This window comes from Diadema antillarum, unplaced genomic scaffold (assembly GCF_040938485.1).
Source record: "Diadema antillarum isolate AM-2024a unplaced genomic scaffold, OU_Dant_1.0 seq00001904_RagTag, whole genome shotgun sequence".
NCBI classification, from domain to species: Eukaryota; Metazoa; Echinodermata; class Echinoidea; order Diadematoida; family Diadematidae; genus Diadema; species Diadema antillarum.
The window spans coordinates 56122-74735 of record NW_027272570.1 but is presented as its reverse complement, the minus strand read 5'-3'; the positions used below and the strand labels follow the sequence as shown (position 1 = coordinate 74735).

At 38.9% G+C, this 18614-nt stretch overlaps 1 protein-coding gene and 1 non-coding gene across 2 annotated transcripts; both read left to right on the top strand.

The window, feature by feature from the left end:
* Window positions 1-2248: 2248 nt before the first annotated feature.
* Window positions 2249-2322, top strand: Trnat-ggu (transfer RNA threonine (anticodon GGU)). Its single transcript has one exon. It is a non-coding gene; the product is annotated as a tRNA-Thr (tRNA).
* Window positions 2323-2962: 640 nt separating this feature from the next.
* Window positions 2963-14951, top strand: LOC139713093 (sodium-coupled monocarboxylate transporter 2-like). The gene is made up of 8 exons (XM_071624851.1): window positions 2963-3304; window positions 4707-4772; window positions 5665-5716; window positions 5986-6053; window positions 8177-8331; window positions 13167-13296; window positions 14162-14250; window positions 14879-14951. Exons 1-8 carry the CDS (start codon window positions 2963-2965, stop codon window positions 14949-14951), a joined length of 975 nt encoding a protein of 324 aa, XP_071480952.1.
* The last annotated feature ends 3663 nt before the right edge of the window (window positions 14952-18614 follow it).

Below are 18614 nucleotides of genomic sequence, written 5' to 3'. Positions count from 1 at the left end.
TGAATACCAGTCCTGAAAATGCTAACCTACCATGTCTATCAGTCTACGGACAAGACAGCATAAACAACGAAAAAGCATACCGAATAGCTTATAGTCAATCGATTGGTCGCCAGTAGGTCCTCCTGGACACAATTTGCCAGATCCACGAAACATCTGTGACATTTCACAATCAACTGCCAACCAAAGATTAGGAGGTTGTATCGGAAAGGTCGACTTATTGAATAAAAAAGTATCATCATAACAAAACAATACTTATATGAAATGCGTATAAATGGGGACATCCTATTATGTCGTCTTGCGCATGTACCTGTGATCGCATGCTGTTCAATCAGTTCATTATAATATATAGAGGTAAGTCATAGTGAGAATACATTGTTCCAATAGGATGTTTTATACATTTTATTGAAGTGCATGAATACTATACCCCATCATGGTTGGAACATAAGAAACTATCGTCTTATATCTACGGTATATCTGTACAACCAAGTATAGGAAAATGTATTCTATTTCAAGATCTTTTAGGTGTCCGGTTATCATCTTCTAGCGATATTCCAGTGTGACCAACTGATGAGTTTTGTTTCAAACTAGAACGATAACAATCATCTAAAATTATGGACCAATATGAAGGGTACACATTAGTATACGGCTCGTCCACAACAGAAAGGGAAGGAGGGAAACAACAGAACCATACTCGGCCAACAAGCTATCGCTATATTCATTACATCATTTTCTAAACTATTTTCAAACATGGAATATATTAAAAGAGATTAAACGTGAGCTCGCCAATTCACCAAAGAGACACTGTTTGGTAGAATCAATGATAGTCGGTGAATGCTCAAAAAAGAAACTAACTTTTACCTACCTTTATATCTCGTAAATTACCAATTCTACCCAGGCTGAGAATAAACCCTTTCTCCTCCCCCTCCTTCATAATGAATGGTAAAGTACCAGTGTATGTTTCATTTCATACATTGGTTAGTGGATTCACTGATAGAAGACGAGTGCTCCATATTATGGGAAGCTACTTTTTGTGTGGGTGTGACGCTGGGCACATGCACTTATGGGCAGATCTTAAAGACACAGATTTTGACACTGAGGAGGCTCAAGTTCCGAAATAGTCGACCTTTCGTGATTGATCTGTATGATGACATTGAAATACGTGAAAACAGTGAAAATCATTGAAAAGAATAATGAAACACGGTATCATCGTGACGATGAAAGTGTTACTGAATGAAAGGTATTGCAACATTCCTATCTGTTGTAACAATAGAAAATGTAGAATGTCGTCACTACTCACAGATTTTCGCCTCTTCATTTTTTTTCTCATTACTTCAAATGTGAATTGTGAATATATGAGACACTACAGAATGACTAACATTTCATCGCAGATTTTGAAATGTGACTTTTTTGCAGTATCTTTGCCATAGGCCTATGTATATATATATATATATATATATATATATATATATATATATATATACATTGTACATAAATAAATATATATTTTGAAACAAGAAAGGGAAGACTGACCAGAAACAAATAACAAATACTGAAAACTTTGAGCAAAGGAAAAGGGTTTTCATCGGGATTCGAACCCGAGACCTCCGGATTACTAGACCGGTGCTCTACCGACTGAGCTATTGAAAGCCGTAGATCTGTATTCGTCCCAAACCCTTAACTATCTCAGCGGTCAGGTACTCGAGAACAGCAGCTAGGTACACTGGTGCACCAGCGCCTACTCTCTGGGCGTAGTTGCCTTTACGAAGGAAGCGATGAACTCGGCCGACGGGGAACTGCAGGCCGGCGCGTGATGATCGAGACTTGGCCTTGGTGCGAGCCTTGCCAGATTTTCCTCGTCCAGACATGATTGGAGACGGAGAGACAAAATGTGTTGACGTGATCTGAATGCTGATTCAACTGAGAGTGTGGTCAGAAGCTATAGTGCAGTCTTTGCTCCTGTGGTCAGAAGCTATAGTGCAGTGTGTGTATGTGTGCCACACACACACACACACACACACACACACACACACACACACACACACACACACACACACATTAACCTGACATAAACCCAAAGGATGTAAATCAACTTTGGAATCAATGCGAGGGATCGCCGAAGCGATGCAGCTTTTTGTAATATATTTTGAAACAAGAGAGGGAAAACTGACCAGAAACGAATAATAAATAGTGAAAACTTTGAGCAAAGAAAATGGGTTTTCATTGGGTTTGGGACGAAAACCGATCTAGGGCTTTCAATAGCTCAGTCGGTAGAGCACCGGTCTGGTAATCCGGAGGTCTCAGGTTCGAATCCCGATGAAAACCCATTTTCTTTGCTCAAAGTTTTCACTATTTATTATTTGTTTCTGGTCAGTTTTCCCTTTCTTGTTTCAAAATATATTACAACAAGCTGCATCGTTCCGGCAATCCCTCGCATTGATTTCAAAGTTGATTTACATCCTTTGGGTTTATGTCAGGTTAATGTGTGTGTGTGTGTATGGCACACATACACACACTATAGCTTCTGACCACACGAGAAAAGAGAGTTAAGGGTTTTGGGTCGAGACCGATCTAGGGCTTTCAATAGCTCAGTCGGTAGAGCACCGGTCTAGTAATCCGGAGGTCTCGGGTTCGAATCCCGATGAAAACCTATTTTCTTTGCTCAAAGTTCTCACTATATATATATATATATATATATATATATATATATATATATATGATACATATTTTTTATCCTTTTGTTCGTGTGTTCAGTTCCTCTGCCTTCTCGGGAAAGCATCTTAATTGGCTTGGAATTGACATTGACACACTGCTCTGTCGGGACACAAACTTATTGCCAAAACGTCATTTAAGTTTTTCTTTATTCAAATTCATGTGTGCAATTACCTGTACAATCTGCTCGAAGCATTTATAGAACTTGCAAATTAAATCACTGTGCTTTGACAATTTTTTAACAAAAGTCACTATGGAAGGTGCCAGGCAATTCTCAGTGTGGGACTACGTGGTGTTCGCTGCCATGCTCCTAGCTTCGGCAGCCATCGGTGTTTATGCAGCGCTCACTGGAGGACGTCAGCGAACGACCGACGAGTTTCTTCTCGGAGATCGCAAGGTGAACATCTTTCCTGTCGCATTCTCCATGACGCTGAGCTTTGTATCTGCTATTTCAGTCATCGGTACTCCAGGAGATGTCTACGTCTACAACACCATGTACGGTTGGCTTGCAGTCACCTTGTGTACTGGTGCAATTCTCGCCGTCAGATGGTTCCTCCCAATCTATATGAGACTCAACTTGACAAGCATTTACGAGGCAAGTCGTTTTGCAAGTTAACTAGAGCAATTCAGTTTCAGTAATTCAGTTGTACAAATGACATCATCATGACAAATCAGCAACAACCTTCTCATCAAAACATGAAAACAAAATCTATAATACCTATACTTTACAAGTACTTATAGGAATGATTATAATATATACGAGAACACAGTCTTATTCCGGTTAAGACACAGGAGACCGTCATCGATAAATAACCATGCAGTTTGCTTGACGGGATAATGACAGATCTGTGTATATGACATGATTCTTTTTCTTTAAACTGAAAAAAACCCAACAACATACAAACGCACACACACACACACACACACACACACATACACAAACATACAAACACAAACATACGTATATACTGTGAATCTCGACCTAAGGGGAGTCAGTCTATATGTACAGGATTTGGGATAAACCCTGTGATCCAGACATCAGAAATGATTCTGGCCGAATTAAAAACAAAACAAAAACAAAACAGTCTCATCTCAGCTAACAGAGAATTCTTCCCCACCCAATAGTGAATGTATAGATATGGAACTGCATTTCTGTCTATCAAATCATGTATTTGACTTCCTTAGAATATATGGCTAATTATGTCAAAGTTTTCACACTATTGGTGCATGATTTCTTGGAACTTACATGCACCAATAGTGTGAAAACTTTGACATAATTAGCCATATATTCTAAGGAAGTCAAATACATGATTTGATAGACAGAAATGCAGTTCCATATCTATACATTCACTATTGGGTGGGGAAGAATTCTCTGTTAGCTGAGATGAGACTGTTTTGTTTTTGTTTTGTTTTTAATTCGGCCAGAATCATTTCTGATGTCTGGATCACAGGGTTTATCCCAAATCCTGTACATATAGACTGACTCCCCTTAGGTCGAGATTCACAGTATATACGTATGTTTGTGTTTGTATGTTTGTGTATGTGTGTGTGTGTGTGCGTTTGTATATTGTTGGTAAATTAGGGTCAAATGTCATAAATGTTTCAACCTGTATCTTGGTGAATACATGTTCTATCTTTCCCATATTTTGCACACGCAAAGACCATGTTACAAGAATCATTTCACAAAATAACCACTTTTTGCTCAGATGCCATCTTGGCTGTGCAAAGTGGGGTCAATGGTCAAATATACTTCATTCTGAATCTTCGTTATAGTGTATACCGTATTTGGTACCAAAGATGGCAGACCTGACTCTCTTTTCTAAATGAGAATCCAAATATCACACGGCCAATGTCTCTAAACACAGATGAGACCTATATGGTCATGCCTATTGCGATCAGGACTCGAATCATTGATTAAAAAAAAATCGGATCACCTAATTTGTCAGTCTTGACAAATTCCAAGTCTAGTTGTTATTGTGTCTCTCTGCTTTTGACAGTACTTCGAATTGAGATTCAGCCGAGCAATGAGGCTGAGCGGCTCAGTGGTTTACTCCCTTCAAACAGTGAGTAATGGTTCCTTCACTTGTTCGTCCACCTGACAGCATGATGCCTAAAACTAATGCAAAATAACTAGTTTACTCATACGCAAGTCATTAATTGCGGATATGCCTTTAGAGTTTCCGGTTAAAATTATGGGCAGAGGTGACTCCAATTATAATAACTATTCACTGATGGGCGCAGTCCCGAAATGAATAGTGCTATTGAAGGCATTGAGGCCCATGGTTTTAACCAGAAGCTCGAAATTAGGTAGAGTATCATTTTCACATTTTGGATCAAATTTTTAAAGAATAGAAAGGTATCCTAGGAGGGATCCCAAAGTGACCATACGATGTCAGAATCGCTCTGCGATGTCTTTTAGCCAATCACTTAGATGATAAAATTTTATCCAGAATATAATACTCTCCACCTAGCTTCTTTTTTCAATCTTGATTTAAACTTGATTTTTACTTGTTTTCAACAGAATGTACAAAGAAATATTTGAAATTTGACATGCGCGTCGTTGAAAATATACATAGCCCGCCAGAGATAGCAAGATATTCATGTTAATGTCTACGTGATCAGTAAAAAAAAAAAAAAGAGTCATACAATCGTACTTATACACTCTGCGAAGAAAGTGGAGGTACCCATTGAAAAGACTAGGCTTATGTGGGCACCTCTGAGGAAGGGGGATAGAGGGGGTGAAGAGCTTGCAACTACAAAGAGTGCTTTCACTGTCATTTCGGATTATCAATTTGACAACTAAATTGTCGGCTTGAAGTCTTATCAGTGGATATCACTAACTTACACAGTAAGTCGGTGAGTTTACTTTGCAGACCTATTTCAGTCATTGTTCAACGAACGGTCTACCGAGTTGGTATTTGATATTTACGTACCACTTTTTACTTGAATATACAGCTACTCTACATGGGTGTCGTTCTCTACGCTCCAGCCACAGCACTAAATGCAGGTAGGTAATAAGACAAAAATTAATCACACTTAACAATTCCACCATTTGTTGCACTTCGGTATATGCAAACAAAAAACGATACCTATCAAGGTCGAATATTGTTGCAAAATGTTCATGAATAGCCACAATTGATTCACAAATAAGAGAGATACAACCTTGGTCTGTACAATGGCGTATACAATTATATAATAAGAATTTAAAACCAAGAAAAAATCCATAGCAAAGGATTCTTTGTTAATCCGTATATTGTTTTCCATTTGTTTCTATAGTAACCGGCACGGACTTGTGGACTGCCGTGATGTCTACTGGAGCAGTATGCATCTTCTACAGCACAGTGGTATATCTTACGTTTTAATTAATGCCCTTTTACTCCAGGGAGCATGAAGGCAAGCAGTGCAATATTTGATATTATGATAAATTGGTCGTCATTGTAACTTTTGACTACTTTTTTAAAATCAGGCTTCTGCACTAAGCAATATACATTAAGTCTTACACTCATCTTATTAAAGGTTATTATGACAGGTATATCATGGCGAGCAATACTGTATGTCATTCTAAAGACCTTGCAGGCTGCGCAGATACAGTAGCGGCAATAACGGTTTAGCGTACAAGTACCCGAAGAACGACGAGCAAATGCCCCATGTAAAACGAATCTCTATACAGGTCTATTGTATACCCTTCACATTACTATTCCGTTTATCTTCTTTCTCACTGATGAACACTGTCTGATGCACTGAGATCAGCAAGCTGTAAGATTTAATTCACTGTTGGTCAAGCCCTCTTATTCTTACATATGCAAAATGTTTTAGCACGAAACTAAAACGAGATTTACAATAATTCTGCGACACAATATTGTTGAACAAATCCCGCGGCAAGCAAGCTTGTATCTATAGGCCTATTTCAACGTATGGTAGCCTACTTCGGCGATAAAGAGGACTGGTCATCTATATTATTAAGTCACACTATCAAGTTAAATAGGTATCATAGCCTTTGTTCACTGCTGAACAGAACTGCCCTCTATACATTCATAACTTTCGGTCCCTTCTTCCTTCGGTCCGTCCTTCTGTGTCCGTCCTTCCCTCCCTCCCTCCCTCCGTAATCAATTTTGTGGACAGCATAACTTAAAAAGAGTTTGAGGTATCCTGATGAAACTTGGCATCATGTGTGCATGAGTCAACGAAATTGTGCCTATCGACTTTTGGATACGCATGCTCGAGATCAAGGGTCAAAAGTCAAGATCAAATTCTTAAAAATTCACCATTTCTTCAAACTTAGTATAATTATACATGTATTACCAGATAAAGATTCTATGGGGAAAGTTTTTGACTATGGGGTCAATGGTCAAATGAATATGCCAAAAATTAATTTTACTTTTTCCTCCATTTCTCAGAAATGGCTTAAGGTATATCCATGAAACTTAATAATACATACGTTATGCATGTTCTGCCTGACAGTGATTCTCTTGGGAATTTGTGATAGGGTCATGGTCAGGTTAGAATGCTAAAATTCTATTATTTCACAGGGACGGATCCAGGAATTCCGTAATGAGGGGGGCGCGTTTACAAAATCAAAGGGGGGGCGCACGCACCCCTCCCCCCATTTTTTTCTTTTTATTTCTTTTGTTTCAGCAAAAAATAAAGGGGGGGGGGGCGTGCGCCGGTTGCGGTCCTCCCTGGATCCGCCCCTGTTTCATGCCAAAATTACACCTTTTTTCCATACCTTGGAGATTACTCAATGCATGAACTTAATCAAACTAAGTATACATGTACACTACACATGCATTACTGCACTATAATTCGGTCGGAAAAGATTTGAACCCTGGGGTCAAAGATCGAGTGAAAATGTTTAAGTGTCAAATTTTCCCCCATGTGTTGAAAATATGTCAAAATATTGTCATAATAATTGCTGTTACCATTTAGTGATTATTTGAAGAATTGTGGGCCATGGGGTTAAAGGTCAAGTGAAAATGTTCAAATTCCTCAATACTTGGTCTCTTCAACAATTTCGCAATCCATCTACATGAAACCTACTTCTGAGGAAAGTAGACACCCAACACATTTGTGACAAACATGTCATTTCAGTTGGGTTTTTTTTGTCGACAATTATGTGAAACTGTCATCTCACTTTGTCAAGACGTACTGACCTATTGGGAGAACCATGCGATATGGTGGAGGCATACCAGTCGCCATAGCGACATTTCTAGTTTCTGATGGTTACATGATTTAAGGTGATAAAGCCAAATCGAATGATGCATTTCTTCGATCCAAGAGGGTGTTCAGATGTTAAAGAAGGCAGCCCAAAATCCCCACCAAAGTCCGGAATTTTTGTGTAATTTCTTTTCTATAATGTATATAAACATCTATTATAGAAGTGTACGATTATTCTTACAATTAAATAAAACCAAAAAAAATCAATCCCAAATCAAAATCAGCAATTTGTTATTTTTGCCTTTTGACCCAGGGAGGCATTAAGGCAGGTCTGTGGGCAGATAGTTTGCAAGCCGTGGTGATCGTCGGTAGTTTGATAGCCATCATCGTCAAAGGCACAATCGACGTCGGGGGCGTTGACGAAGTGATCAGGAGAGGTTTGGAAGGAAACAGGATATATTTCACTGAGTGAGTTTGTGCATTTCAAAAACTTGTGACTGTATGCCAGAACTGACACAGTTGGTCCAAGAAATCTTAAATCAATCAAACGAGAACTATATCATAAACACAGTGTATGTATTATGGCAGCAGAGAATGCATAGGACAACATAATGGATGTTATTAAAGCTGTTAAGCTCAATAAACAAACTAAAAAGTATCTCTATCCAAACCTTTATTATGCTTTGGAATTTCCTGTACGACTGCAATGAATGGAATCGTTTTTGTTCATACAGGACTAATCCGGATCCCCGTATTACATATTCAGTCTGGACTATGCTGTTTGGTAATACTTTTCTACAACTCGGCCTTTACACGAATCAGATGATTGCTCAGCGACTGCTGGCCTGTGGATCAAAGAAAAGAGCTCAACAGTAGGTACCATGCTAGCTTTCAAAACAATTTTGGAATTTCGGAATTGTACAGTTTTGTTGTTGCTGTTGTTTTGAAGATGTGTGCCAGTCAGAAGAGTTTTGTCCTTTGTGAAGGATTTTGTTTATTATTATTGTTCAAGTCTCAAGAAGAAAATTTGTGCTATCGGATTATCAAATCTATATTCGAAATATCGGTTACAGCTTCTTATTCCGAAAGTTCGTTATTGCGATGTAATCACAAGGTAATTCATTAATCCAAAAACTAAAATAAACCTTGAAATGACAAAGTTTCTCATCCGGAAATAGAAAATAAAGGTTTCCGTAACCCGAAAATGAAATAGTTTTTGCTATTCCGAAAATGGATTTAGATTTTGTAATTGTAAAGTACTATGTACTTTCCAATTTAAAATCATAGGATATTTAATTATTCATGATATGTTCTCAAAGAATTGAATTGAATTGAATTACTGAAAATGCACCGGTTTTACACTAGTGACGCAGTGATTATAAGTTCCAACACGTTTATTTTCATATTTCAGTGACATTGATGTCATAACAAGGCAAGTGCCAAATTGTGTCTCGCCCATTCGCGTACAAGGAAATAATATTTTTCATAACGCCCAGAATTAAATTGACCTGCTTGTGACCTTTGACCTTGTAGTGACCTTCAACACCCCAAGGGACATTTACCATCCAAGTTTGGTCACAAACGGACAAAGGGATCAAAAGTAATGAGCTATAATGCAAACGCGCCATAAAAACTTAACATTGAGCCCTAAAAGTTTGTTGACCCTGTCTGTGACCTTTGACCTTGTGGCGACCTTCACCTCCCCAAGGGACATCCGCCATCCAAGTTTGGTCACAAACGGACAAAGGGATCAAAAGTTATGAGCCATAAACGAAATGCGCCCTAAAAACTTAACATTGGGCCCTAAAAGTTCGTTGACCCTGTCTGTGACCTTTGACCTTTTAGTAACGTTCAACTTCCCAAGAGACATCTACCATCACCCAAGTTTGATTGCCATTGTAGCGACATTTGCTGAGTTACGTGTGATAAGAGTCTTGCAAGTAAACTTTAACGTATGACCTCAAATGACCTTTAACCTTATCATGTGACCTCTTACGGCACCAAAACATGAAGGTACCCCTAGCGGATCCATCACCCAAGTTTGATTGCCATTGTAGCAACATGTGTCGAGTTACGTGTGATAAGAGAGTCTTGCAAGTAAATTTTAACGTATGACTTCAAATGACCTTTGACCTTATCCTGTGACCTCCAACAGCACCATAACATGAAGGTACCCCCACTGCATCTATGACCCAAGTTAGGTTGTAATCCAAGCAAGTTATGTGAAGTTATTTGTCAAAAGAGAGTCTTGCACATACTCTTTAATATATGACCTCAGATGACCTTTGACATCATCACATGACCTCCGACAACACCATAACATGAAGATACCCCTAGTGCTTCTATACCCAAGTGTGGCTGCCATTGCTGTAACAGTTGCCAAGTTATGCAACATAAGAGAGTCTTGCAGGTAAACTTTAACATTTGTGACGAACGGACGACGGACGGACGCCATTTGGATCCCTCAGTCTCGCCTTCATCTCCAGTGGGCGAGACAAATATACATGTACTAGCAAACAAAAAATCCAAATAAGCAGGATACAAAAAATGACACAAAAGCGGATCATGACTAGAAAGTGTGTCAGCATATTAACATAAAAGACTAAGATGTGAAGTATGAGGGAGCCGCAAGAGCAAAGCATGTAACCGCGTGGTCCAGGAACAAATACCAATGTGAATACGTTTTGCAATGGGGATAGGACACAAAGCACTGATGACATAACTATATGAAAGCTGAGATAGCAAAGTACAAAGGGCAAAAGATGAACAAAAAGATAATGAGAACATATTGAAAGAAAAACACTGACTAATAAGTAAACAAGTATACTAACATATCTACCATCAAGTTCATAAGGAATTCAGGTATGAGAATTATAGTGTAATGATTATTTTGAAGCAAAAACGCTGAAACCAGAGGTACAGCAAGCGTACACTTCAAAATTGATCCGCCATGCATTAAAAGAGGATTATGTGAAATAACAGGTCAAAAGGTTCTAGTTAGGCAATTTATAGTCATTAAGTAGCATTGATTTCAGTTTTAGTTTGAAAATGAACAAAGAATATCATTTGATTAAATCTCCGGGAAGATCATTGTAGAATTTGGGTCCTGTGAAAATAGTTGTTTTTTGAGCTAAGAGTGTGTGGGTACGTTTTTGCCTTGTGGGGTAAGCATGGACGGCAGTGTTCTTCTGCACCATTTTTTGCTGCAACATATTATGCACAAATATGTCAGGTAAGTCGTTGGCAGATAACTGAGACATAAATGTGCCTCTGTAAGTTGTATAAAAACAAATCAGCAACCTTAAGGAATCTCTCTCAGATACGGTGAAATAAGCGTGGAATATATATATATATATATATATATATATATATATATTTATATATATATCTTTGTTTTCAAAAATATACTTGGGCAAAAATTGTTTTAATTTGTTCAAAATTTTTCTTATGAATTGGAACAATTTAGCAATTCTAATCTATAATTAGGCACTATGCCTGTAACAAAGGACATTATAAATTATTCAGTTTGTATTTATTATCTAAAGGAGACAAATTAAAATTGCGGATATAACACTTTTCAGTGAAAAATTCTTTATGCCATCATATCAAGGACTCTTCTTTTTTTTTTTTTTTTGCTTTCAACTTTTGTGCTGTGTCAGTCATTCACTCATATTCCTGGATTTGAGTAAAAAACATAGATTGAGGATTGGATTAGTTAAAAAAAACAATGGAATTCTTTATTTTTTGTTGGGATATTACTTGCAGGACTGGGAGCTAAATCAACAACAACAACAACAAAGTTAATCATTAAACGCATTAGCCACCCATGTACAGGATTTTAGATCAAGATACCATGTTGAGAATATTTCCGAATAACCGAATCCGATCTATCTTTAATCCGGAGTACTCCATTAATCACCTTCCACGTATACTCTTGGTGTCATTTTTATAAAGAACAACTGTCTCGTGAAATAATTCTTGTTAGCAAGTCTCAAAGAAGTTGTAAGAATATTGCGTACTTTTCGTATTTTCATTTGTATTCCTCTCATACTAGGAAAATAAATTATTCTTCTGATTGTTATTATTGGTGATCCAAAGCATTCTTGGTCTTCAAAGCGGATTGCCGTAAATGATTTAAGGAATAAAGAAGGATGATAAGGCCAGATAAGGTCATTTTCCGGAAAGAAACAAAATATGCCTTAAGTATAGTGGCGTAGATTGGTTTCCGTTTGTGCAAAGATATTGTCACTGAGAGAGTAGAATGACAAAGATAAGGAGTTCTCCTTATCCTACCGCCGCTAAAAGATAGTGATAATGGGTATTATTACAGAAATAATACTAATAATCATAATAACAATGACAATGATATCAAACATGATAATTACCTTAAAATGCCGACAGTTATACAAATGATCCTTGTTGACATAGAGCATTGATTCATTTCAGGGATCAGTTTGTCGGTTTGGGTGGACGTCATGAGGCATAAGACATTAATTAGTTATACACCCCACGAGTCACGAGCTAGACACCAAGTGAACAAGGCCCACGCGCTCGACATCAATAGTTAGTGAAAGAGGCCCACGAGCTATACGGTCCACGAGCTATCAGACATTTTGCCATATTGCCTAACTAGTGTCTAAGTAGCTCGTGGGCCTATTTTAATTTTAATAGTGTCTAGCTCGGACCCTCGGAAGCCTGTTTGACTTATTAGGGAGCTTTCGCTACACGACGGGAAGACCGAGAGGACGCAGAAGCAATCAGCTATGACAGTCCCCGCACTCGGACTCCCGTCCCCATATCTAAGCAGTTTCGCTTTCCTGTGTGGACGGAGGCGTGGCGACAAGATTGCTAATTGGCTGGCTGGCACAATCCTGCGCAGCGCCGGGACCGAACGCTATTTTGGCCGAGTACCGTTCTCGTTTTCCCCTGGACGGGACGTTTCTATATAGGATTTGATCATGCGCAGAAGCAAATTTTGCAAACGGCACGTTCAACTACCGGCCGCGTCGTGCTTGCGAAAGCTCACTGTTGTGTCGTATAGGTAGGTCGTGGGATTATGACTCGTGGCTATATGACTCATCGACGTTGCTTTCAATGTTTAGATCTTAGGTTTTACGAAGGATGGGTGTTCAGCTTGCGGGATGACCCTGTTTGTATGTGTAATGAGGGGAGGAGGTACACACACCACGCTCTAATGTGAGGTGCCTACCTCATCCTCCCTCCCCCTTGTCTGCATATCTATTTCATTATTGTTCAAAGTGTCATAAGAGTCAAAACACTTCTATTTTTTTGCCACCTTACAGGGCTGTAGGAATCTTCACTATCTGTCATATATTCGTGGTTTCCCTCTGTGTTGTTTCTGGTCTGGTGATGTATGCATACTACAAAGACTGTGACCCTTTGGCCCAAGGTGTGGTCAGCAATAGGGATCAGGTAAGATAAATCACACACTCTTGTTGATAATCACGATATACCTATATCATTTCCAGAATGGATTATCTGGAATAGAATACCTTCTCTTTTGTTTCGCAATGTGTTTCATGAAGTGAAAAAGTCATTATATTTTGTGATATATCCCAAATGTAGATGTTATCCACGGTAATTACAGGGTTAGCTCTATTACTATATCTTACGACTATCCGTCAATCTCCACCTATGAATGCATGTGTATACCTTTTCAAGTTGAACTCTTATTGATAAAGAATGACAATGGCTTCACCATCACTGTGGGCTCGCATTTTTTTGCCGCGGTCTGGGATAGTCTCGCAATATTTAGAGTTTCTCTCGAGTGATGACGACGTTCTTTTGTACTTACATGTGATTGTAATGGTCATTCATTTTGTTATATTCTTTGACGTATAAATTTCTTTATTCAATATTCAAACTCCTCATGTTTCAGATATTTATTCTCCATATTTGTTTGTATTTTTTCAATTTTCATATTCAATTCTTGATATGTTCATGATTTACCTAAAAATGAAGAATAAAAAACAATAATGACCAACGAACAAACTATGTAACAAAACTACATGTAATTTACTCTTTAACAGCGATGACGTCACGAATATGTTGGAGCAGCGTCTCCAGTATGATAACAATAATTGTGTTTATAAGGACGACGAGACAAAAACATGGTGCTCTGCTTTTTTCGCTTCTTTTTTGGTACACTTCCGAAAAAAGAAAAAAAATCATTGAAAATGTAAGGAGATCGAAAGCCCAAAAACTGTTGGTTTGACAGCAATAACAAATTCTGAATCCTTAAGTGTTATGTGCAAACTATACAATACGTCTTTTACAGCTCATGCCGCTGTTTGTGATGGACATATTCGCTGACATGCCTGGAGTTCCGGGACTCTTTCTCGCTGCAGTTCTTAGTGCCTCTATCAGGTGACTTCCAGAATCATTCTTTGTGTTCACAACATGAGGATTCTTCAATCCTCTTAATGTGGTAGTTGTGTTTATGCAAAACCAAGCGCCTATGACTTGTGATAATAGAAAAGGACGCCGTGGAGAAGCATTAACGAACTCTCTGGAAATTAATAGGTAATCTTTAATCCCACGCAAATACATGAAGCATTCTGTGCACCCGTGACTCAACAGGCTGACAGGGGTGATGCTCCGAACTTTCTTTATTTCGAACTCGCAAACTTTCTGTTTTGTCTGTTAATTCGTGTATGAAATGGTTCGCTATCAGAACATTTTGTTGCATTAATCAGAGAGTTTTTTAAGGTTAGTTGAATGAGTTCGTCAATCAAAATATGAAATATAGGATTCGCTTCTCTGAAAATACTAAGGCTTATAGAGGAGAAGCTCATCTGCATTGGAAATGCAGCTGAAATTAGTGTTAAACTTTTGATCTTGATACAAGATATTTACCTCCGGAATTTATTCAGCTGTTAACGCTATTACAGCCTTCATCCTTTTGGAAGTGTGTAGCGCCCCCCCCCCCCCATCTTTGTAGAGAGAAGGTTGGTAGGTCCTGATGTAGATTGCTTCCTTAACTCCCCTTTCAAAGTATCGATGTTCCCGATCTAGAACCTCCACCTTCTCCAGGTCCGCGTGATGGCATGACGACGTGGATGTGTTGAGATACTTCAGAGGAGGTGGAGCTGGGGCGTCTGTGGCAAGAAATCTGGTCCTAAGTGATCGTTCTGCATGTTTCGCCAATGTACGATTCATGACAGGTACCTTAGAAGGTCTTCCCTTAGCAAGGAATTCTATACATGGGACCAGTGAAATCCTTGCTCTCAATTTCGTCCTTCGGCGCTACTAAACATGACTGGTGGGCTTGAAGTTAACTTTTATGCTAAGCCTGTTTAAGTTCCTACATAACGCATCAGAAACTCCTTTGACGTAAGGGAGTACGATCTGTCCTCTCAATGGAGTTGTAGAGTCTGTGATGGTACTGGACTCTTTCTTCTTGGGCTGGCTGATCTTATCGAAGGCACATTGAGGATAGCCGCAGTTTGAGAGAGCCTTTTTGATGTGGAGTTTTTCTTCCTCTAGACTTGAAGTTGAGATATTGATCTGTGTGGGTTGCTTGCGATAGATCCTGATGTTCAAAGTTCCATCTGTATATATAGATTACCCTCAATGTGCAAGAAAAGCCAAACAATGGTCCGTTTTTCTCTTTGTTGTGAACTTGATGTTTGGGTCTATCGAGTTAAGATGATCTGTAAACTCTTGTGCGTATTCATTCCCGTGTTTGGTGTGTTTGTGACCCGCTTATCGACCGTTACGTGATCAAGGCAAAGACGGGTCGTTTGGTTGATGAAGGCTGTAACGTTAATAGCTGAAAATTCCGGAGGTAACTATTTTGTATTGAGATCAAAAATTTAACACAAATTTCAGATGAAAGGGTTTGTTTACCCGAAACTGAAAGAAATTTTTGTGCATATTCCACACGTATGATTTCTTCCACCTCTATCTCTGCTCACCTATAGTACCATGTCGTCTGGAATGAATTCCTTGTCAGCCATAACCGGGGAAGATTTTATCAAACCAGTTTGGACTGATATGAAACCAGGCACGCATATTTGGCTTTCCAAAGGACTTGGTAAGTGTACTACGAAAGAAGATACCAATATGAGATTGAAAAAAATGAGGCAGAAATGTAGTTCAAGTTTTGAGAAATGTCATGATTCAAGTTCAAGTTGTTTCATGTCATCTCCAACAAATTGGGGTACAATGAAATGTCTCGGTGTACAAAAAGAATCGACACGAAATCAGTACAACAATGTAGTGGGCATATTAACTTGTAATAAAGACACAGTTGATTGTTAACAGAAATACAAATAAATGATATATCTTTATAGTTAACTCCGAAACAAAGTTGTTTAGTTCCTTCATTTTAAAAAAAAATGGTTAAGCTAGAAAAGAGAGAGAGAATTTATAGTCAAGGCGCTAATTCCTGTAAGAGGCTTAATTAAGGAGTTCGTTCAACCCACCCCGCAGAAAAGGTTTGACCAGACAAGGTGGTAGATGGGACCTCTATGAACATCCCCAGGTAGTATGTGGTTCCAAATTGTGGTGTCAGTAGAAATTTACTGGCCACTTTTCATCATGATTTGTTGGAACAAACGTAAAAGAGTCTGCGCACGCCAAGACTATTACACGCACCACTAGCACTGCTACAGGCGCAAGTGCCAGTGCTGTGTGTAGTAGTCTTAGCGCGCATATACTTTTTTTTCGATAAACAAGGGTTTTGCCTGCAAACTAAAGCCCGCCGCACACTACACGATTTTGCCCCGATTCACCGGTCTTAAGACCTTAAGACTAGAAGTGTGACGTCACAGTCTTGCCAGTTTCTGGTCGTACGACTGGGTCTTAGCGCCAGTCGTAGAGATTTGACATGTTGAATTTCTACGACTGGTCGTAGGCTTTCAGCCATTCACAATGCAGTAAAATGCAAGCGCACGCAGTGCGCACTGCGCGCGCTTTTACAGTCGGGTCGTATAGTGTGCGGTGTCCGGTCGTACGACTGGTCTTAAGACCCAGCTTGGCTTAAGACTTTAAGACCAGTCTGATCGTGTAGTGTGCGGCGGGCTTAACTTTTCACGCCAAGCTGGATTCGGTGTAGTGTAGTTTTTAGCCGTTTTTATTTCGTCTTTATTTCAAGAGTTCAAGCAAGCCGAGTGAGAGCGCATACCCGGTGATTGTGACGACCGAATCGCAATCACTGGGTGTGTGCTCTCACTTCACTTAGCGCAATATATACAGCGGGCTTCTGCATAATACACAAGCTGCAACTCAGAGAAATAAAGACGAAAAAACGGCTAGAAATTAAGACTAGGGTCGGTAAACGCTTGTCGCTATTTGGGGCACTCAAAACGACAAACTCACACAGTTTTTGCATTTATTTCATGAAGAATTCATCAAAACTGCATAAAACTATATATGTATATGTTGCTAGAGATGTCATTCATACAGTGGGATTCATTGTAAGTTATAATATTGTGCATGGTTACCATGGTAACCGGATGCCTAAAGGTGAATGGTAACCCCCAAAATGCCTCCTGCTGCTGCAAACATTGTTTGTTTGTTTTTTAATCTTATAGATGCAATAAAAAAAAACCACACAATTTTTTATTGGTTTTCGTTAAAAAAGTTTTCCCTGTTGCCATGGCAACCAGTATTATCCAATCAGAATTTAGTTGTCAATAACTCGAAAACTAGAGCCCATAATTTCAAAAAGCTCAATAAGCATGTCCTTCCTTCTGCATAAAGTGTACGACATCAGGTATATGTGAAGAATATTTTGAAGCATTCTCAAGTTACAGCAAAATTTGTAAGCAAAGGCATAATAAACGGCCATTGAAAGAAAGATATCATTTTCAAATAGTAAAATGCATGAAAAAGTTGCATCCGTCGTACTTTCAACACAAATTTGACTTCAAAGCATAGGCAAATGTATATAGTTTTTAATAATGTATGGACACAAATTTCGGTAAACTGGCACCTCGTCTACAACCACACTGTCCACTGTTCACCTAGTGTAATGCCATCTCGTCTAAACTCGTTTCGTCTACTACCAACTCGTCTACCAACCATTTTGTCTAAATGCCAATTAGTCTAATTGCCATTTCGTCTACTAACCATTTAATCTAATCTCTAATTTGTCTAAGTCACATTTCGTCTAATACCCATTATGTCCATAGACCATTTCGTCTATTAATCATTAGGTATATGAATGAAATAGTCTACAGCTCATTTTGTCTAATAGCCAATTGGTCTACATCCACCTTGTCTAATACTCAATTAGTCTAATAACCAGTTAGTCTACTCCAAACTGGTCTAAACCCAACTCGTCTACTCCCAACTGGTCTACTCCCAACTGGTCTACTCCCAACTCGTCTACTCTCAACTGGTCTACACCCAACTGGTCTACTCCCAACTGGTCTACTCCCAACTGGTCTACTCCCAACTCGTCTACACCCAACTGGTCTACTCCCAACTGGTCTACTCCCAACTGGTCTACTTGTTATATAGTTTGTTTGTTTGCTTGTTTTTTGTCTACTCCAAACTCCTTACTTAGGTCTACTTCATCCAGTTTCCTTTCCCATTGAAATAGCTTGAACGCTCTTGGTGCCCCATTTGGTTTAAATTTTTTGTTCTAATTATGACAATTTCATTACTTTTATTGGGTATAGACGAGTTGGAAGTAGACCAGATGGGAGTAGACCAGTTGGGAGTAGACCAGTTGGGAGTAGACCAGATGGGAGTAGACCAGTTGGGAGTAGACCAGTTGGGAG

What these genes read in the sequence shown, in the direction of transcription:
- LOC139713093 (XM_071624851.1), top strand. Translation starts at nt 2,963, where the DNA reads ATGGAAGGTGCCAGGCAATTCTCAGTGTGGGACTACGTGGTGTTCGCT. An exon ending in ACTTGACAAGCATTTACGAG is followed by an intron (nt 3,305 to 4,706) that starts GCAAGTCGTTTT and finishes TGCTTTTGACAG; the next exon opens with TACTTCGAATTGAGATTCAG. An exon ending in TGGTCAGCAATAGGGATCAG is followed by an intron (nt 13,297 to 14,161) that starts GTAAGATAAATC and finishes CGTCTTTTACAG; the next exon opens with CTCATGCCGCTGTTTGTGAT.